Source organism: Lepisma saccharinum, chromosome 17, assembly GCF_977018435.1.
Source record: "Lepisma saccharinum chromosome 17, izLepSacc3.1, whole genome shotgun sequence".
NCBI classification, from domain to species: domain Eukaryota; kingdom Metazoa; phylum Arthropoda; class Insecta; order Zygentoma; family Lepismatidae; genus Lepisma; species Lepisma saccharinum.
In genome coordinates, this window is record NC_139245.1 from 13,819,075 (window position 1) to 13,842,040 (window position 22,966).

Sequence of the window (22,966 nt, forward strand, 5' to 3'; positions counted from 1 at the left end):
GTTCGGAAATTTAGCAGTACAATATTGGAACGCTCTAGAGTTCATTTTGCCATTGTCATCACCAAGCACTTTATTAACCTAAGTTTTATGTGCAGAGGAGGAAGAAATATCATCTTGGGATCACCTCATGATTCCATACTCAATAGTGACAGACTCGGGTGTCACCTGCTAAGAGATTTTTTTCTTTTAGTCTTGAAGCAGGGACTTCTGCTTTCTCTTTCGACAATGAAAGGTCTCTAATGAGGTCATTTAAGGCTGATTAAATAGTTTTGGTTCTGAAGTTTTCTCGGGTATGTACTCATCTTGGCATGACTCTTCGGCAGAGGCAAAATCTGCACATTCCATTTTTGTAAATGTACTTGTTCTCCGGAGGCTCCGAGATGTGTAAAGATTTGTCGTGTGGGACTGGTCTTAGTGCAGATGGCAAATCTTGATACACTATTGTATGCTTATTCTTTGAAGAGAAACCTGCAATGTTCGTACAACGAACAAAAAATAACATGTATTCTTAAATGGTGTTTAAAAATACTAAAACTTGTTGTACTTATGATTGGTGAGTATATATTATTTCCGAACAACGTTTCGGGAAACCACTGTTCCCTTCATCAGGTTCTATTTTGACTATCGAAAACACTCCATAGCCACATCAAGTCGATTCAAAAGCCAGGAAAAAGGATATAAGTATGACTCTGGTAAAGGAGGAATTTAGAAAACTTGCCAAAACCTGTTAAAACTGCCATTCCCACGCTACTTTTAAAACAACAAAAGTTAAAAAATCAATCTAAAAGAAGCATTTCAACTTAAAAAGAGTTAACAAGTTAAAAAGGTGCATGCCATTTCACTTTTCCGAGGCGACTTCGGAATGCCTTCTTGCCGAAGTGAAATGGCGTCCACCTTTTTAACTTTTTAACTCTTTAAGTTGAAATGCTTCTTTTAGATTGATTTTTAAACGTTTGTGGTTTTAAAAGTAGCGTGGGAATGGCAGTTTTAACAGGTTTTGGCAAGTTTTCTAAATTCCTCCTTTACCAGAGTCATACCTATATCCTTTTTCCTGGCTTTTGAATCGACTTGACGTGGCTATGGAGTGTTTTCGATAGTCAAAATAGAACCTGATGAAGGGAACAGTGGTTTCCCGAAACGTTGTTCAGAAATAATATATACTCACCAATCATAAGTACAATAAGGTTTAGTATTTTTAAATATCATTTAAGAATACGTGTTATTCTATAATTGTGAGTAATTCGCACAACCATAAGTTATGAGAACAAACAAAAACATCCTGCAACGACAACCGTCTTTTCGCTCACTGCTGCAAATACTGACACACGTTATTGGTCGGCTGAATTCAGATTCATTTACACAAGATGGATTGATTTTAATCAGGATGATTTAAATAACTTTAAAGAAATAATTTATAGAATAATGTACATAAGGAATTTGTAGATATCTTTTGTAGATATCACTTTTGGTGAAAGTGCACTAATCTCGTAATCATTGAATGGTGTGTGTTAGGCTCTAAGAAAGTAAAAGAAAGGAAACAAAATATATGTACTGATGTGGTGAAGCTCATACGAAAGGAAATGTAACATGTAAACTGTAAACACACTTAAATTGATTTGATTTAAAATTCAATATTTTTTATAGGCAAAAAAATTGTTAGAATAAACAAAATACTAATCATGTTAAACCATAAATAGTGTCAATTTTGCAAACTATCATTAAAAAAATCTCCAAAATTCAGCTATGAAGACAAAAAAATATTTGAAATTACAATTATATAGTACATCCAGAATGTTTTATTTTCACTGGAAGAAAAGTTACTGAAATTATAGTTTCATTAATACACTCAAAGAAACATTTCCATAATAGATTCTTATATGAGTCATCCATGTAAGACCAACCGGATTTGGTAAAAAAAAAATATAAAAAAACAACAACATGTAAGCAATTTTAAACGTGTTTTCTAAAAAAATATAAAAATCGATTCAAATAAAAAAAAATATTTAAATGTTATAAAATCATCAAAAATTCAACCATAGGCTTGTACTGGAAAAACAAGCTAAAATTTGTAACTCGAGCATTCATAATTACCGAGATATAAATTTTTGTTCAAAATCTTGGGTAATTTTAAACTTTCCACTGAAAACATGCTCAAAGTTGAGGCCTACAATGGGAAAATCAGCCTCGACATTTTAGGGTAAAATGTTGTATAACTGGCTATGTGTATATGCCAAGAACAGCATGAAGTGACGTGTTTACATTTAATACATACACGTAGTAACTATACTAGTGATTATCTACATTTATATTTATACCTTTTTTTCCCAAACTTTTCAAGGTTCTAGGTGCAAAAGGGTCATTCCGGGCCCGGATTTTGATGACATTTCATCTTTTAACTGGTGCAACGTAGACATTGCTAACCAGTACAGAAATCCTGAACACCCTCCTCAGGTTGAAGATATTGGTTTTTTTTGGGTCATTTTTTGGTCATTTCTTACCATTTTTATTTTAGGTCATTTTTTAAAATTTTATGTCATTGCAAGCTGAAACATAAGAAGTTCAACAATTTCTGTTTTGTCTGAATGTTATCTTGCGGTACTCACTCTGTGTTTAACTACCAGGGCAACAAAGCCTGTCTGAAAATCGCGAAATGCAATATTGTCGAGTTTCTTATTCACAGTCCATACAACACACCAAGTTGAAGAAGCAATTGTTAAATAGTTTGTTTCAGAATGATTGTGTAATATTCTGATATTTGTGAATTCTTCCCAATCTTATTGATTGTGATCCATAATGTAAGTGTACAATATTTATATATTTTCAATAAGCCGATTGAGTTTTGTACGACTTTTTGGGTCATTTTTCAAAGATTTTTAGGTAATCAAAATCCGGACCCTGGATTATGATGGACACTATTCCCAGGGTTGTTGTAGAGAGGAATGACCATATTCGCGAACCACACACAATGGGAACAAATAAAAGTAAAGCCCCGTAACATCTGATAATTTTTTTTTTCCTAAGGCAGTAACGAAAGCTAATGATGTCAGCACAAGTGGCAATAAAAGGAAGGGAATATCGATATTTGTACCTGTTGGGACATACTTCGCAGTCTCAACTGGTAATAATAATAATAACCCCTGATGCAACAGCCTGTGGGGGCCAGGGCCTACCGACTGCCAGCCTCATTTCCACCTGCTGAGGTGGGCAATCAACCAACCAGTTATGGGGTTATGTGTAGTCAGAATGACTAACCCCCAGTCATCATCGTAGGTTTCAGTGGCGGCTGGCCAAGTGCAACAAGTGCAGATGTTTTCACCTAATTTTCAAATTAATATTGACATTTTTCATTTGCTTGTTAAATTTAACTATTTCCCAGCAGAACGCACACGATAATACTCAAATAACACGCCGCTCGGCGCTACGCACGTATTGAGTTCGTCCCAACCCAAGAGCAAACACCGCTAGGTTGCGGAAAACTTAGCCGGTTGTCATGGCAACGGTGACGTCACCTAGCGTTGGCCTTGAACGGGTGTCGCCTTCTAGATGAAGCAGTTCTCTCGTCGGAGAAAACATCGCATCCAGTGCTTGTGGCAAAATCTTCGCGTTCTCGCGAGATCTTGTTCCGCGTGTGTGTTTCGCGTTTCCTATCGTGTGTTGTGTTCATGTGTTGAGCTGTGGTTTCTACAATGAACCCAGTAAATGAGTTAGTGTGTAATTTGTTGCAGACAGCATTTTCCAGATGGACGGATGAAGACAAAAAAGACGTTTTAAATTGGGGGGGGGGGGGGGGGCACTGGCACTTACTATTTGTTTTCATTGCCTATAAATATACTTCTTCACCTCTTATTTTAGGCACGAGCCGCTACTGGTAGGTTTCCATGCCCGGGTTATGCTACTCATTCATAGCTCCCCATTTTCTTCACGATGGTGGTGGCCACCGGGTTCGATTCCTGGTGGAGGTACATAGTGGTTCGGATTCCACTTTAAACTGTAGGTCCAGTCCCAATTAGCCTTACTGTGCATAAACTGGACTTAAAACACCAAATCAATCCAATCCAACTCTAGTTACCCAACATGTACAGCCTCCAAGCTTAAATCTTATTCATTTAACATTTTTTACCTTATTTTATTCACATGTGAATGTCCGAAAACTCCCATCTTAATTTGATCCTGATGACTAATGTTAATTGCATGGATCACTGAGACTGAACATGAGCAATATCTCAGCCAGGTACAGTCACCAGTAATAAAAACTGGATATCTAAATCTTGAAATACACTTCCATGCATGACGTTATACATGTTGCCTGACTACGATGATGAGTGAACCTCTATAGCAAACTCTTCAATGGTAAGTTTAACCTCTGCCATAGAGTTAAGCAACACACACAACATCATGCAGTATTGCCAGTGACTGTACATTAAAAAAACCTATGAGGAAAAACTTAGCCACTGAAGAATAGCCACAATACCCCCAAAAAATGACCACATTCTGATTAATTACTGATCAACTTAATTGCAACCTATCAATGTGATAAATTAGCTAAAAAAAGAAAAACTTTGCATGTATGCCCCCAAAATACAGTAATGAAAGCAAATGGTAAATTGTAGTCACAAATTAAATAAATACTGACTTTTAATGACAATTTTCTACCACTGCACCTGATTTCTATTGTTACATATATATTATAACTATAACTATTTCCCAGATTTTATTTTCCTGCATTTGAAGTTCTTGGCCACAGTCTCTTGAAGAACATACATATAATCAACAATAAATAAATTTCTATATATATAAAAATTGATGTATGTGTGTGGGTGTGTATGTTTGTTTGTTCCGGCATAACTCTCAAATGCCTGGAGCAATTTCAACCAAACCTGGTACATGTATCACTTGCAATCTGGAAATAATATTTTGGAGGGTAAGACACCCCTAGGGGTGGGGTGGGAAGGGGGTGACATGTAAATATAATACAAAACGACCGATATCAAATTCCGCACAAATAGACATCCGTGACTCTATGCAATCCCGCACAACAATAGTGTTTTTTGGGTTGTCTAACATTCAGGCTGTGTTGCGAATGGAATCCATAGTTTTCGTGACACTCCCAATGCGGCTCAAATTCAAGTTCATCACCTACCGGCATGGGGGGTGAAAAATAATAGTTAGAATTCATTATTTTCCTGTCTAACACAAGATTGGGATAAATAAATACCCGGGCAATGCCAGGTAATCAGCTAGTTTATTATTAAATGAGAATGCAATATCTGAAACTTCTGGTTGTCTCATTAGTGTTTCCTATTTTCTTCATTTATTACTTTGTACTAGGTTGTCTACATTTGCCTCTCCTTTGTAAGCAAACACTGTACTCACTTTTGAAAAAAAAGAGGGAGTTATAGTAGAAAATTATAATTATGGCTATTAAAGAGGATAAAAAAGCCAAATTATTCAAAAATATATTTACTAAATCAAATTTCATCCAAAATGGAAATAAAAAGGCTTTCAAACCTATAAAAAAATTCATGGTATGAACATTAATTACATAACATTATCAATTACAAGTTATATAGTCATAGTTTATTTAAAAATACCATCATGTGCATTGTATGCAATTTCCTTGTGGAAAATTGGTCAAGATGTAAATGTGTTTACACATAAAGAAAATTATCGCAATAGTTCAAACTAATTTACTGTTACACCAGTATCAATTATGTTGATCAATCAAATTTACCATTATGATGATTCCATCTCTGTAAGTTTTCTTTTCTTGTGGCTAACAACCATTTCGGCAGCTGTAATCTGTCCAGTGCCCTGATTCAACCAGGCTGTCAAATCTGATCGGGCTTTCTGGCCAATCCGGAAGAGGTCACGTTCCAAGAAATCCAATCGGGCAATCAAGGAAGGGTCACAACCCATGATGTTCTGTGACCAGTCCATTACTTGTCTGAATCTCTCCTTAAATGTCTGAAAAAGTGTATTTACTTTCAGAAATTACTCTCAAGAATTAATTACGTAGCGTGTTATGACTTTTCTGTCAATAATTAGTTTTACAAGTGCAAAAAATACTTTCTTGCTTAATCTTTAGAAGGCGGGAGCCTCTTCGGGCAGGAACCTTTGAAATATGCACTTTTCAAACTTGTCAAACTTACCACAATGTACAAAAAAAATGTAGCTCGAGAACTAATTGTCGTAGAGATATGAAATCAGTTTTGTTTTTCTTCGGAAAGACAGAGCTTTTACTGGAGGTGCCTCCCCATAATTAGTGTTAAAGGAAGAAGAAGAAGAAAATTGAAAATTTTCAAAAAATTGTTGCACCACAATAGATTGAAGTGAATAAAAATGTACTATATAGCAATGATACACTCCTATAACCATACAAAGTTTCGTTGAAAATAGAATAATGCTTCTTGCGTAAAAAAAATAATAACAATGCATAAGAGTGGCAGCAGTGTTGCCAGTTTAAGGAAAAGAAATATGGAATTTAAATAGTAACAATGGACAATATCTTTAGAAGCATACAAATGAAAAAAAAGACAGAACTGAAATATTGTGTGTAGTTTTCAAGACATGGTGAGTTAATTGCTGCCACGTGGTTGAGGCAAATTTAAAAAATTGGGCCTTGGCTCCCATTTTCCCCCTGGACCATTGATCATCGCATGTTGCTTAAAGTTGTAATGACCGCCATGTTAGCCAAATTTCATTCATATATTGGAATACTGTATATCTTATTTGTATGCTTTCAAGTGAATAACTTGCATAAAATTATTTATATTTGATTACCTTTCATAATTAATGTATATATTTATGTTTTATCTTATAGTATATTATTAGCTTATTTTTACATCTAATTCAAGTTATAGGGGCTAATAATTATTCCAAATTGTATGTGCAACATTTTGAATTACTTTCTTTCAAATCCAAGATGGCTAGGATTATTTCTATCTTTCATGCAGAAGTTGTTGTTTAAATACATATTGCATAGATTTCTTCCTAATATTGATTTTTGTCAACAATGGACAAGATTGAAGTTATTTAGTCTTAGTTAAAAATCTATGAACTACATCTTTAATTTAATCATTTTACTGTATGTGGAAGGGCAAATATTAATTACTTTATAAAATCAGTTTCGTTATTCTTTTTTCCTAGTTTATTATTGTAACATTAAAACGAAGAAATTCCCCCTCATATTCAATAATAGGGCACTTATCTATTGGCTGTTTATTTTAGGAGTGGGGAATGATGCTATGTGTAAATGCCGACATCAAAAGTTCCATGTTGGCATTCTTAATTGTTACCAACCATAACCTAAGCTTACTATCGCTAATTAGCATTGATCTGAAATATAAATTATCAGTTTTTCTTGTGTTCTTTTTATAGTATGAGTTAGTAGCATTGTTAAGAAAGAACAAACTGTTATGCTGTGCCTCGCATCCGAGGTAAGCAGTTGAGGTCTTGCTATTAACAGTAAAGGCGGTGCGCAGATTCTGTCGTGAGAAATAAGTTACTTATCACTGCCTACGAGCAAGCAGGACACAACACATTATATTTTTTTACTTGCAAAAATGTGTGTAACGTGCGCGAAGACGTGTTAAAGTTTTTGGACATTTTAATTTTATTTGCTGTGACATGTTGCAATTCGGTGGTTATCTTCCTGGAGGAACGGGGATCATCTTAATCCTGATCCCTGAGTGATAACCGATGCTTCCAACTGTCTAGCCGGTGAAGGAGCAGTGTGTTACCTAATTCATGGCTCCATACTTCGGAGTTGTGATTGTGGTGGCACGTAGCAAAGTGTTGCTGTACACACATTATTACATGTAAATTTTTCATTTTTTTTAAAGGAGCAGTTTGAGTTCCAGCAATTTTTATAAATCTATCTCACAAGGGATAACAAAGGGCATTTTCAAACTTCGCTTGTTAATAATGGTAACAATGGATATATTGTATTGTAATTCAAGTATGTCATACTTTCATAGATATACTATTGAACAAAAAGACATAACTGAAATATCATTTGTAGTTTTCAAGATATGACTTGTCAATTACTGCCATATAGATGTGGTTTCGGTCAAATTAATTCTTGCGCCGAAGTGGTCTTCCTAAAGAAGGCTATACGGGTAACAGCATAAATAGCTATGCAATACATTCTAATATATGGCGGATTCTACCATATCGTTGCAGCTTTTAAAATTTTGCTAGAAACGGAGAAAAAAATTATAACTGCATATTTATCATTCTGATTTAATGAAACACGTGATACAGAAAAAACACAAACATGAAAAAACATATACTGTACTTTTTTTTGTTAACTAATGGAAATTTCCATAAATTAACTTTAATTATTAGTAAAAATTTAGAACTGGATTTGAAATTTCAGGAGCTACATGAAAATTTTCAGCCAGCATGGCAACTGGGCACCCTGTATTTTTCTCTCTCTGGTCCAGGACATTTCAGATATTTATTTAAAAGGTAGAAATATAGAAATTGAATTTGTATTATTATAAAATATAACAACACAACCAAAAGAAACTGTCCAATAATTAATTTGGATAAAAATATTCTGCGTTCTCACTTGCAACTAATTTTATTCATTGCTATACTAACAATGAAATTCGTGGAGTGATTGCAAGGCTTTCTTTTAAATGCATAGGCCTTTAGTAATTCAGAGGAACCATAACAATAGCTGCATATAATTTGATCTTAACAAAATTCATCCTTTAACAATTTCTTTCAGTTGAATTGTCATATATGTCTTTCTAGTTTATCAGTGCAGGTTGATTCATGATCAATTGTTTGGACTTTTAACCACTGTACATGGTTTATTATATGCATACATAACATTTCAGAGACTAGTTTTATCTTCATCTTCAGGGTAGGGTAAGTAGATTGTACAGACTACAAGACTAGATGGAGGATCAGTCAGTGCTAAATTATCCCCCCAAGCATTCTGTTTTCTCTTCAGTTTTGCTCTGACAACTCACATTGACCACCTTTACCAAACACACCCTGTGTTTAGGGACTACCGACATATGATCACATGGCAAATATACTATCCTGAAGATGGAGACAAAACAAGTCTCTGAAACAATGACATACGTAAAATTCAGGTATTTGTCAAAAGTACAAACAATTCATCATGATCAAAGCATAGAGTTTCTTATTCTTGTAAAAGATACTACTATTCATTTAATCATAAAGTTAAAACCGCTTTAGACGGAAGCATTTCCTTTTAACATTTTTTCTAACATAATTGCTACGCAAATGCTTTCAAAAATCTTGTAGCAGATAATACTTTACATGGAAGCATTTCATGTGACATTTCGGTTAGCTTTTGCGATTACAATGTATAATATATACAGCACGAAAGGTACGCTGAGTTACACCATCTAATGGTGTAGTGTGACAGTGTTTATAATTGAAAGAACTAAAATATTATTACAAACGTGTACTGTATACATTACAAAGTATGTATTTAAGCAGTGCTGTTGCTTTGTGCCTGAAACCTTTTTATAGGAAAAAAATGTGAAGTGATATGTTGTTTACATCTCACTTCGTCGTCATTACATTGATAACCGTCACTGCGCTTAAACTTGCAGAACAATTATCAATGCAAATAAAATTGCGTAATTAACGATAACCGTTATAATTAAAATAAATACAATACAGGCGCAGAAAATCTCACCACTTCCATCACCATTTTAGTACTTATTATTTCTCGTTGCTATGGTTACATCAATTTCATTTCTTGTATTTTATACAGCGTGATAAGATGATTATAACAATATCTATAAAACAAACATGCATAAGTTAAAAACAACATCAATAACATAAATAATATTAACTTTGAACATGACAGTTTGAGAATAGGACAGTCTCAATCTCTCCCCTTCTCCTGAAAAAAAAATGAACATAACATTTTTTTTTTACATAATATATAAGATTTGAGTCCTGCTTTTAATATACACTCGTCAGGATAATGAGAAAGTTCACTTTACATAATGAACCAATTCACAAATTTACAATACTATTTTTACTAAAGTTCTGAAAATGTCATCTTAGTTTTCGAATTTACAGCTACTTATGCATTACTTCATAACAATTACATTAGTTTAAGCAATTCTTCCTTTTTCTCATCAGAACAATTAAATTTCTTGATATTTGACAAGTTCTGCCTTGTTGTTATCTTATTTCCGTCCATAGACATCAAAATTGTATAATTGTTTTTCACAGCATCAACTATATAGGGTCCAAGCCATAATTCCATAAACTTATGAATTTTCTTGTTAATTGCACTACTATGTTCATGATTTTTCACTAAAACAATATCACCTGGGACAATCTTCAATTTATTAGCATCACACTCAATAGTTTTGGGCTTATATCTTTCCTTAATACGTGCTTTGGCGATAAAATACTTATGTTTCCAGGGCACAAACTTTAAATCATCTGGCCAGTTAATTTGACTGATAATTGAATCCTTTAATTTGTGATGAAGAAAAAGTTCACTAGGTGTGAAACTTGTTACTTCCGAAACGGAATTATTAAGAAGTCCTGTTACATGATTCAAATATTTTACCCAGTCCTGATGATTTTGCGAAGTATATAATCGTAACAATCGTATTAACTCTTTGTTGTACCTTTCCACAGGATTTGCGAAAGGCGAATAAACAGACGTGGTGATATGTTTTATGTTACAGTCATTCATATATAACTTCCACTCTTGTGATTTAAATTGGGAACCGTTATCTGATAATATTACCTTACATGCTGGATAGTGGTAAAAATACTGGAGCTTGAATTTGTTAATTATTTCACGTGACGTTGCCTTCCTTAACGGATAAGCCATTAAAAATTTGGACATCGTGTCAACTATTGTTAATATGTAACTATATTCTTGTGATTTGGGTAACGGTCCAACAAGATCTATTGATAACATATCATGTGGAGTAGTAGAATATACATGCAATTCATCCTTACTAATTTTTGTGTGAGCTTGTTTAGTTTTTGCGCATGTTAGACAGTCGTTCAAATACTGCTTGATACTAACTTTCATTTTAGGCCAATAATATAAACTTCTGCACTTATTAAATAGTTTATAGTATCCAAAATGACCTTGTAAGTCATGTAATTTATGAAGAATTTTGGGTACAACAATAATAGGTACTACAAGTTTCCACTTGTCTTCTTTCAAATGTTTCAGGAATAATATATTATCTTGAATCAAATATTGCCTTTTTATATTCTTCGACAAATTCCCATTTTGTAACTTTTGTACAATGGCACTGCAATAAGAATTCGAATTTTGACTTTCTTGCCAAAATGTTACACTATCTTCGTCAAGAAAATCAAGACTTATGTTATTTACATATAGTTCCGATAGAGTTGGAAAACCTGTACTTAAATCAGGATATCTGCTTAAAGCATCTGCAGCTTCATTAGATTTTCCCGGCACGTGATATACATTATAATCAAACATTTGTAATTTCAAACTCCAACAATTTAATCGTGGATTCAAAGTTTTAGTAGATTCTAGCCAAGATAAAGATTGATGATAGGTAAACAATTTCACCTTAGTTCAAGCTATGTAAATGTAGAATTTTTCAAAAGCAAATAATATCGCTAAGCATTCAATCTCGTGAGTATTGTATGATAACTCATTGCCTTTAAGAGATCTGCTAACGTATTGAATTATACGTGGTCCTTCTTCAGAATTTTCAGTTGAGTCTTGACATAGAACAGCTCCTATTCCTTTCTTCGAACCGTCTGTGTTGACATTGAAAGGCTTCGTGAAATCTGGTTGATACAAAGCCTTTGGAGATATCAGTGACTTGCGGAGGTTTTCAAAAACTGAAGCATGAACATCATTCCATTGCCATTTTGATTCCTTTTTCAACAGATCATACAAAGGCTGTGCCATTTCAGCAAATCCTTCAATAAACTTTCGCCTCCAATTAGCTAATCCTAAGAACCTTCTCAAGGAGTGTTTGTTTGTTGGAATTGGAAAATTAATAATTGCTGAATTCTTTGCAGGATCAACCATAATTTTATCACTGGACACTATGTGTCCAAGGAAGCAGATTTCTTTGTAAGCAAACTTACATTTGGAAAATTTAATAGACATATTGACACCCTTTATCTTTTGTAAAACTAGTTCTAAATGTTGCATATGTTGAGACCAATCTTTGCTGAAAATTAGAATATCATCCAAATAACAAAATTTCTGCAATCGGTGGAGAATATTTTATTCATCCTGTCCTGGAACACTGAGACTGCTGATCGAATCCCAAACGGAAGATAGCGGAAAAGATATTGTCTGCCTCTATAAGAAAAAGCTGTGTAAGGATATGAATCTTCAGTCAACGGTATTTGAAAATAACCGCATGATAAATCAATTGAAGAAAAGTAAACACATCCTAGGAACCTCTGTAACATTTCATTAATTGCTTCTACTCTGACTTGTGGAGAGATAACATGTTGATTAAGTTTCCTAAAATCGATCACAGGTCTCCAAAGACCTCCTTGCTTTGGCACTATATGTAGAGGGTTAAGATATGGTGAAGAATCTTAGTAAATTAATTAATTCCCCATTTCTCCCACTTGGAAAGCTCTTCTTCTAAAGGTAGTCTCCTTGATATTGGTATGGGATAAGGTGTGCTTGTAATAGGTGTTACAGTATCTAATTGAATCTTGTAAGGTTCAACAATTGCTTTTCTAGGTTTATCTGAAAATTGTACGTGATAATAAGACAGAAGTTTGAATAAATCAGCTTTCTACAAATTATCTAAATTATCATTTCTAAAAACAGACTCATAAATGGACTTCTTAGCTGGCATATATTCTACATCATCATTCAAAGTTGACGCATCACGTAACAATCTACATGAATAACTTTCATTATCATTTAATGTATCTTCGGAACAAAAGTTAGACTTTGTACAATACTTCAAATCTTCTGTAGAAGAACATTGCCGAGTTAAAACAGAGGAAATTTCCTTTCCTTTATCATTTAGCAAACTTACATTCCCTTCTTTAAAATCAATTGCAGCTTTATATTTCCTCAAAAATGGAACTCCTAAAATGACATCGGCATTCAACTCTTTAAGAACAAAAAATTCCATAGAAAAGTATTCGTTCTTTATCTGCAGATTAATAATTTTACTGCCAACAACTTTACACTTCTTGGATCCAGCAAAACCGGTGCGTTTTACATCTTCCACGTTATCCAGTTTAATGTTGCCAATCAAAGACGATAGTTTACACCAAACGTCAAAATTTAGAACATTTTCCTGACTTCCAGAATCTATAATACAAACTACAGGTATTTGACAAATAATTCCATGAATAACTGGAACTTCAGTTAATGGAACCGGAATATCATAATCACTAACAGTCCATTCAGGTTCTTCTTCAAACCATTCCAATAAAAAATTCACTTGTAGTGGTTCCGATATTAAGTCTTCATCATCACGTACATTCATAATTTCCTGTGTTTGAAATGAATTTCGTTTGTTCAAATTTGGCCTCTCTGAAAGAAAGCAGAGTGAACGAGGCACTTCCATCCGCTCCTTTAATTTAAATTTGTTGTTGATTGGTAAGATGTTCCAATACCAGATTGTCGTGTAAAGGTCCTTGATACATTTCCAGAAGGAGAATTTGATATTCCAGAAGTTGTAGATGCATCTTGTGGTTGTAATGAAGTCACATTAACAGGTTGACTGTAAGTAGGAGCGAGAGCAGGCTCACTTGTATACTGCGCTTCCCTATTGTAGAAAATCCTTCCATTCTGACTCTGTTAGGTAACTGAGAAGTTATAGCATCCTGATTATAATTCCTATTTGTAATGTCACCGGAAATACCAGAGTATGCATTATTTCTTTGGAATCTGAAATTATTTCTGTTATTATATGTAACTGAATAGCCACGATTATTTCTACGTCCTCTAAAACTACCATTCCTACCTCTAAACTGTCCATATCTTGAATTAGCATTGCCAAATTCATTAGTAAAAGGTACTTGTGCATCCATCGACGAAGTCTGAGTAGAAGATGAGCAAGTGTTTTTGGTGTGTTTAACATTAATTTGCTTGACACTAAATTTTGATTTCATACTGTCAGGATTCTTGTTGGGTTTAACCTTACTACTATTATCGGTTTCTTCCGGTAGGAAAATAAGTCCTCTTCTACTAGTTCGGACATCATCTAATTTTCTTAACATAGTTGTTAACTGGTCCATAGAACATATTTCATGACAAGTTATGTTATTAGCTATATTATTTGGTAACTGGCTAATAACTAATTGAATAACATCCAATTCGTTTGGATTCTCAACTAAATTGCAATAATTTGAATATGTTTTCAACGCAAAACTTTCTAAATCACCATGTACTGTACGATCATACTTCCTGTTCCTTAATACTGATAACTGAGACTGTAGTATTTCCGGACTTGCAAATTGTTTCATGAATTCCCTTTGAAAATGATCATATGAAGAAAACATACGTTTGTGAGTTCTATACCAGTACGCAGCTCTGTTAGTGAAACACTGCTGAATACTCTGTAGCCTTTTGTTAATTGGAATGCCCATGAGATCAAGCATAGAATTAAGATGTTCTAGATATTCTCGAGCCGATTGGTCTTCTATTTTTCCAGAAAATTTGGGTAAATGAGACAGTTCATTTATCTTTACATATCTGTTTCCTCTATCCCCAACAGTAATTACAGGTAAAGACGTTGGAGAAATACAACGATCAAGCTGACTTTGTGGATTATCACAGTAATTTTTATTTGTATTTGACTCATTAACACCAAATTCAGCATTTGGACAACTTGTGCCAGTCATTAAATTTGCATTACGCCTTTCACCTTGAAACCATGGTCTGCAAGCTTCATTCTGCAAGGAAGAAATATGACGAAACCCACACGTTTCACCAGGGACATTACTATGATGAACAGCAGGGAGGTTAGGTTCTTGCGAGTATGTAAACATTTGATTTATGTAACTATTTTCACCATCAGCAGAACAACATTGTTGAACATTGGAACGTTTATCAATATTTGTAAGGGTAGAATTCAATCTAGAAGTTGTCTGCATATTGTTAATCGCATAATTACTTGTATCCTTAAATTGTACACTAATAGGTGACATATTATTTCGATAATGTTCCTCATTGCAGGTTGGAATAAATCTTTTGTTTCGCTTCCAGCGAACACGATTTCGAACATGCGGTTCATGGAACGTTGTTTTCACATGGGTTGTTAAAGATTCATCAGATGAATAAGTAGATGAATTAGTCACCCCCGAGTCAACTGCATTTCTAGCCCTTTCACGTGATGTCTTAGTTTGAGAACTATTTTGTGCAAGGGGAGGTTTCAAATTTCCCTTTGTGTTGCATTGAAAATTTGCATAATTAGTTTGCAAAACATCAATACAAGATTCTATATGTTGAAACCTGTTATTACAATCAATAAGATACGTTCCAAAATGTACATTTTCCTTACCAGCAAGTTCCAACGATGATAATCTATTATTAATATCAGTTATTTTGGATGAACATACTGTAATAGATTTATCATATTCACTAATCAAATCTTTATTTATTAAAATTTGTTGTCCTTGAACGTCTTGTTCTGTTCGGATTTGAGAAATATTGCTATTTAAAATACTTCCCAAATGTTCATTTTTCTTGACACATTCAGAAGCTATTGAATCAAGTTGTGTTTTAACATCGGAAGTCAAGTTGTCTAATCTTTGATTAACAGTATTAATTTCTTGATGAACCAATTCAAATTTTGAAGTTAGGTTACTATAAATATCCAATTCCAATTGTTCAAACTGAGACTTAATATTCTCATTAAACTCTGCAAATTCTTGATTAGATTGCTGTAACTGTAATTTCATATCTTGGTTAGCAAGATCCATTCGGGTTTTTAGTTCTTCGTTAGACTGTTCTAACTGCATTTTCATTTCAGCATTAGACTGTTCTGTGATTTCATAGAATTTTCTAACAGATTTCATTTCAGCATTAGACTGTTCTAACTGCGATTTCATTTCAGCATTAGACTTTTCTAGTTTCGTCTTGAGGTCTTCATTAGAAGCGACCATAAGCAATTGAATACTCTTAACAGTACTTAACAAATCACCAAAATTCGGGTTAAGAGTTTCTAGATAAGCTGGCAAACTAAAAGGATCATAATCTGGTTTGCAACCTTTACAATAATAATTTTCTAGTGTAGTCGAATAAATTGTCCAGTGAGTGACTGTAAGTTTGAGACAAGATATATCATGCCATGACGAGCACTGTGTACACTGAACATACCTCAAATCATTGTCAGGATCATTACAACAAGATAATTTATCAGGTTTTGTAGAACAAACGTCATGTTCTGTAGCATTCGCATTACTGCAAGCGACTACGGGATTACCAGCATCAAAGTAAGTAGTCATTGTATTAGCTTGAATGTTTGTTTCTTTATGCGACGATTTAGATTTACTTTGTTTTAACTTATCAGCCATTGTGATCTTCACACATATGACGATTCACTTAAGAAGTTACGTTATACAAGCACACTGAAGATTGTGACGTAAGTCTTAATTCAGCATATGACAAAAATTCTGTTCCGTTACAACAGACATTCTTACCACTATCAGAAGATTGCACACTTTTTGAACAATCCTGGCTTCTGGGTCGCCACTCTTGATAACTTGCTGCGCTTAAACTTGCAGAACAATTATCAATGCAAATAAAATTGCGTAATTAACGATAACCGTTATAATTAAAATAAATACAATACAGGCGCAGAAAATCTCACCACTTCCATCACCATTTTAGTACTTATTATTTCTCGTTGCTATGGTTACATCAATTTCATTTCTTGTATTTTATACAGCGTGATAAGATGATTATAACAATATCTATAAAACAAACATGCATAAGTTAAAAACAACATCAATAACATAAATAATATTAACTTTGAACATGACAGTTTGAGAATAGGACAGTCTCAACATCTGCAGTCATGACCTAGAGCTCATTTCTGATTGGTTATGCTACAAAAAGTGCTATATCCTTGAGAAATGCCAGGAAATATGGCATGGCAGAAATGCTAAGGAAAATGCTTTCGTCTAAAGTGGGCCTTAGCCAAGTTGTATTACATTTGGACACACAGATGGCCTGCTGATGACAATTTGCAAATTAGTGCATTCAGGAAATAGAATGCTCCAAAAGAAATTATAAACACCAACACTTGTTCAAACTAAAACAACAGTTAGAAGTAGATTATGGCACACACACACTGTAACAATTTACTGAAAAGCTTGTGAAAATTGTGGTTTTACAAGGTTTCATTCTTGGACCATGTGCTACAACTCTACCAAGCATACTACAGAACCACCCTTGAACATTTTACAGATTTACTATGCTTAGGTGCAGAATAACCAAAAAGACAAATATTTACTCACCTGTACTAAAACTGAGCTTATCTCAGCGCCATCTCTGTGTTCAAAATTTGAAAGATATGCTCCAAATTCATAAAAAAATAATCCAAGCTTACGAAGATCAACCACACTTGCGTCAGCCTTTAAAATTTCTCTGGAAAACAAAAGAAAGGGAAAAAAATATTCCCATATTTCAAGTTTCTTACTTATGGCACTATGCCACCCTGGTCCCAAAGAGACATTTTCCCACATTTTTACATTTCTTAAATTATAAGATTTTAGTCGCAAGCCCCTGGAAAATGCATGACAAAGATTCCGCTGCATTATATCATGGTTATAGCTTAACTAATACCAATTTATTCACCAGTACTGGCTGATACATTTTCAATGTCCAGGGTCTTGCAAGGTCTGCAAAATACTGAAACGACACTTTTGTGAAGACTAATTATCCTTGGAACTATGCAAAATATATGATTAAATATTTATCTCAAGTGAAATTACAAATATTTTAAAGCAAAACTCTGGTAGGATAGAAAGGATATAATTAAAATGGAGTTGGTTTGAGTTGGTGTTTTAAGTCCACTTTATGCACAGTAAGGCAATTGGGACCGGACCTACGGCTTAAAGTGGGATCCGAACCACTGTGCCATGTGCCTCCACCGGGTATCGAACCCGGGACCCCTTGATTACAATGCATAATTAAAATGTATAAATATTCTGACACTTTGAACTGTTACAATGTTCAGGTAGCTCAGCCTGCTATGATGTATTTATTTCCCTGTCATTTGCCACCTAAAACCCACTGCGTAATTGCCTAGCATTTCAAGGCATCCTGTAGTGCAGCTCTTCCTTCGACAGCTCGTGTTCTTATCTGCCAGTATTGAAGTCCGCTTCTGCTGGGTCCCCAGTCATGTAAGCATCTAAGAAAAGAAAGCAGCTCATGCAGATGTAAACGTTCTCGTCCACTCTCTGCCAGCTAGGGATCAGCAGAATGTTTTTCGTTGTTCCCTTCTCGACACATGGCAGGCAGAGTGGGATGAGGTATGGAATAACATGCTTCACACTATCAAGCTCACCACTGGTGCTTGGTCCTTGCTATCAAGGGGTCCCGGGTTCGATACCCGGTGGAGGCATATAGTGGTTCGGATCCCACTTTAAACTGTAGTCCCGATTAGCCTTACTGTGCATAAAGTGGACTTAAAACACCAACTCAACTCAACACTGGTGCTTTGTGTTCCTCATCCCGATCCTCCCGCCTAGAAGAAGTCATCTTAACGCAGCTTCAAATCGGACACAGCCATCTCACACATCGTGATTTGCTGCAAGGTCTGGACCCTCCGCTGTGCCGTACCTGTAACGTTGTTTTAAGCATTTGGCACATGCTTCTCGAATGTGCTGATTTTAATTACCTCAGACAGGGTTTAAACCTTCCCAACAATTTGTCGGCTATGTTGGAAGAGGGTTTTTTTAGCCAATGTTTTAAGCTTTTTGAGAAGAGTAGAACTTCACACTGTTTCTAAGTTAGTTCTTAGATTCCTTTTTAATGTGTTGTGTTTGTCCTAGGTTTCTTTACAACTTGCATTTTTTAACCTTTCTCAAGGGGATTTTTCCCTGCATACAATGAAGGGTGAAAAATGACCATAAGTGCTGACGCACCCAAAAATTTGAAGTCAATCATTCAAGTTTTTTTGCATCAAGAGAGATATAACACTTTGAATTTTCTTTTCAAACTGCTCTTACTAGAATTTAATTCTCATTAAATTCAGAATAAACACAATGGATTCTTTTCAATTCGAACTGACACGAAAAAAATAGAATTATCCAAATTCGAATTATCAAAATATTACAGTGTCTAATTCTTCTGGTGCAACTTGGAACATTGGCTTCTTGATTGTTCAACCCAGCTTTATAAAAAGAGTTCGTAATTGTTTGTTGACTGACATGCTTGAAACCTTTGTTCAGCATGTGACAACAAATCAATGTTAGATTTCTCCATAATGTTGTCTACGATCTTAATAACAACCTACCATTGCTACAAATGTTTATAAAATGTGTATTATCCCTTGATCCATGGACTGCACCACTGATGTCCTGTTGGGAGGTATGTAAATTATGTCAATGCACCTGAGTTTGCAAAGGTGCCCTGACTAATCACAGCTGAGGGCAGATAAGAAGACTTTCACAAATCATTGGCTAGTGGGGGAGGAACACCTGCACACAAAAGGGATGGGTAATCCCAAGTTATTGAGGAGAGGGTGGGGGCTGCATACCATCAAATGGAAACTTTCTCTTCCCTACAGCTGTCTTTGAATTGCTGCCTTCAAATTACCCAAACAAAAGGTTCGAAACTTCGAATTACATATGAATTTTTTTAACACTGGTTTCAATAGGAATTCGACAATGAAAACTCCTGTTAGAATTATGGAATAATTCAAAATGTCCAAGTTCGAATTAAAAACAGTCCACTGTATAATGAAAAATTTAAACCATGCAGGTATGTTACATGTGAACCCAGGAGAACTATAATATCCAGGTTGCATGAAAAATTATATATTTAATAGAATGTGTAACCATGGAGAAAGTAGTCAAGACATATTATACGCAAGAAATTTGCTTTATCAAAACACAGCACTTCGTTTTTTGCATATCTTACTGATATGTATATAGAAATTACCAGTAATCTGAATTGTATGTATCTGTTTTGGATGTAATAATTACATGAATTGAACCATAAATGGTTATTAAGCAATATATATATTGCATGCAGTAGTACTTGAACTAATATAATAAATTTGAGAATCACTTAACACACATAATTTAGCTTTTGTGCATAAAAAAAACTCTTCCAAGTTTTAAAAAATAAACTGTACAAATTTAACCTCTGAAAAAACTGCTTTCACATCCTACCTGTATGCTTCCTTGTATATTCTGGGAATGTCAACACTAACTATATGACGATTTCTTGTACATAATGCTCTGGCCAGCCAGTAAGGTAGTTCAACTGCAGCTCCTGGTTGTATATCTTCACCTTCGGAAGATGGGTCTATAAATCCTGAAACAATGAAAATTCTGTATGAGTATATTTTCTAAACAAGAATTAGGACATTTATTATATAAAGTTCTCACTTGTTCTAAGCCATCAAAATAAATAATTTTATTAACCTCTTTAGTCGATATGCTTCACAGAAAAAAAAGGTCAAACTGTTCTACAAGAAATCACCATCCTTAAAACATCACACATTTTCATTTGGGCATGACTACTACTATTGGCCGCAGTGGCTCAGTCGGTAATGCATCTGACTACCATGCTCAAGGTCCCAGGTTCGATCCCCGCCCGGCTCAAATCCGGGAACTTTTCTAACGTTGGAAGCAGTCCCGGCACCCACCCAGCATCGAATGACATGGGTACCTGGGGGGTAAAGGCAGTCAGGGGCGTGATGCTGATCACATCACACCCACTCATGACCGGATCAAGAAAGTGTGGGACGTTACCCCCACACCCCCTACACGCCTTCATGGCGTGGTGCTAAGCACAGGGGAGCACTTTACTTTTTTACATGACTACTTTCACCAAATAGTGAAAATAGCATAAATGGTTACTTTCATTAAGTATTGACATTAGCAAATGGGACTGATTTTACCTGCAATAACCTACATTAACTACTTGGTATATTTGAAAGGTTGATTTGCTGTCTCTTGTTCTCCATATTCTCAACAATATAGTAAACAGCAATTGTAAATATCACAACTGAAAAAGGATTTGCATGCTTAAAACAACTTACATTAAATGGTAACAGTTTGTTATATCAGAGACACTTTTCTTCAAATTTACAGGAGAAACTACTTACGGAAATCAGTTTCTGTAGCATTGTCGAAGTTCTTCAAGGTATTTTCTTTCATCTTTCAATCTATATCAGCCAGAAATCAATTCCCGTTGCTTCAATTGAAGCGAAAACGTAACCATGCCGTTCTTTAACTATGTTTGCCTAACCTTCTGTGAATGCTTTGTGGTGCTCGCACCATGACGTGCGTTCCGTAACACTTCGAGAAATGGCTTACTTTAGTGTAAAATTTTTTTCTAATCGTGTGAAAACCATAATGGCACCTTCAAAGATGTTCCGCAATACACAATTGGTAAGTACGAACCATACGAAACACAAAATATCTGATTTTAAAGTGTCTCCAATATAACGAACTGATACCCATTAAATATTTAAAGTACACGTACTTTTTATATTTGCACAAGTGTACAATTACAGTACACATTTTTTGAATGAAACTTTTTTATTTGTTACCGGTACTGTCAAAAAGTTATTTCAAATATGGTGTTGCATGCATAATTTGATTTCACTTTTGTTTTGTTATTTAGAGTCGCTTTTCTTCCACTTTTGACTAATCACAATGATGAGAATGAGTACTGATATGATGAAATTGATGAAGTGGCAATCACAAAGAACCCCATGCCAAGATTTGGATTCGAACCTGGGGCCCCTGGCATTGTAGCATGCATCATTTCATTTAAGTTAATTGGAATTGTACCTCTGGTGGGGATTAAACCGAAACTCCCTGATTACAAAGGCGACAGCATTCCTCTATGCCAATCAGTAGGCCCTTTTGTTAATATAGTTTATTGATTGTATTTACAAAATTAGGTTGGTGGTGGCTTGCGCCAAAATGAATGCATTCTTGATACACCCAACAACTGAAAAACATGCACATTACCAAAATCAGGTCAGGTTAAGTTAGGTCGCATGTTACATCCTGGATATGTATAGATTAAAACCTGGTGAAAAGAGCTCAAATGGAAACCGGTTCATTATGAATATTTAAATGTTAGTGCATGTCTATAACCTTTCTTTCTACACGTGAATGCCTCGGTTGCATTTGGTGGATTCGTTGTTAAGATTTGTATAAACTGTAAAAAGTACATTTCGGAGGTTGGACAATTATATTTAGGGCATGGCGCATGCAACCAAACGAAAACAATCATGTTTACTTTCCTAGCGAAGTATGTTTCAATACCTGAAGCAAAAAAAAATATTGTAAATTTAATAGCTGTGAAACTTTACCTGGCATGAGGACATATTAAACCAAACATTACTTTCCTTACCTAATCGATTTACCTTAACTTCAAATTTACAAGGCACGCGTTCTTGAGTTGCTAAAATATCTGGTATTGAAAAGTAATTAGGAAAATAGCTCTGGTGTAATGGCATTTTTCTCTATATCAGTCGCCAGCAATGTAACAAATTAGTAATATTTTTCGTGTAAAATCATTCATAAAATATGTATAGTAGTAAATATCACACAGAAATTCAAATCATGGAAACACTGGGCACAATGTGTTGAGTTTATAAAACTAAGTAAAATGCTTTGAAAAATTATTCAACTATACCGCGCCAGGCGCCACAGATTAGAAAATGGGAAGCATTGGAAGTGAAGGTGACATTAATAAATGCTGTCTTTCCATTACGGAAGGGTAGGAATTCAGCTGTTTCCCTCGATGTGAATATGAATGTATGGTATAAATTCA

The 22,966-nt window shown here is 34.7% G+C and overlaps 1 protein-coding gene across 3 annotated transcripts in view; it reads right to left on the reverse strand.

The window, feature by feature from the left end:
- Positions 1-22,849, reverse strand: part of Psf3 (DNA replication complex GINS protein Psf3) — a 125,066-nt gene extending 102,217 nt beyond the window's left edge. Inside the window, exons 1-5 of one of the 3 annotated variants that reach the window (XM_083138953.1) lie at positions 22,544-22,849; positions 20,341-20,485; positions 17,458-17,587; positions 5,732-5,964; positions 364-468 (exon numbers count right to left, since the gene is read on the reverse strand). In XM_083138953.1, coding sequence (XP_082995079.1) covers positions 5,734-5,964; positions 17,458-17,587; positions 20,341-20,485; positions 22,544-22,649 — 612 coding nt within the window. In that variant the 5' untranslated portion in view covers positions 22,650-22,849 and the 3' untranslated portion in view covers positions 364-468; positions 5,732-5,733. Of the gene's footprint in view, positions 1-363; positions 469-5,502; positions 5,965-17,457; positions 17,588-20,340; positions 20,486-22,543 lie in introns of those variants that run through there. The other 2 variants (XR_014443580.1, XM_083138952.1) reach the window with 2 other exon arrangements.
- Positions 22,850-22,966: the final 117 nt, after the last annotated feature.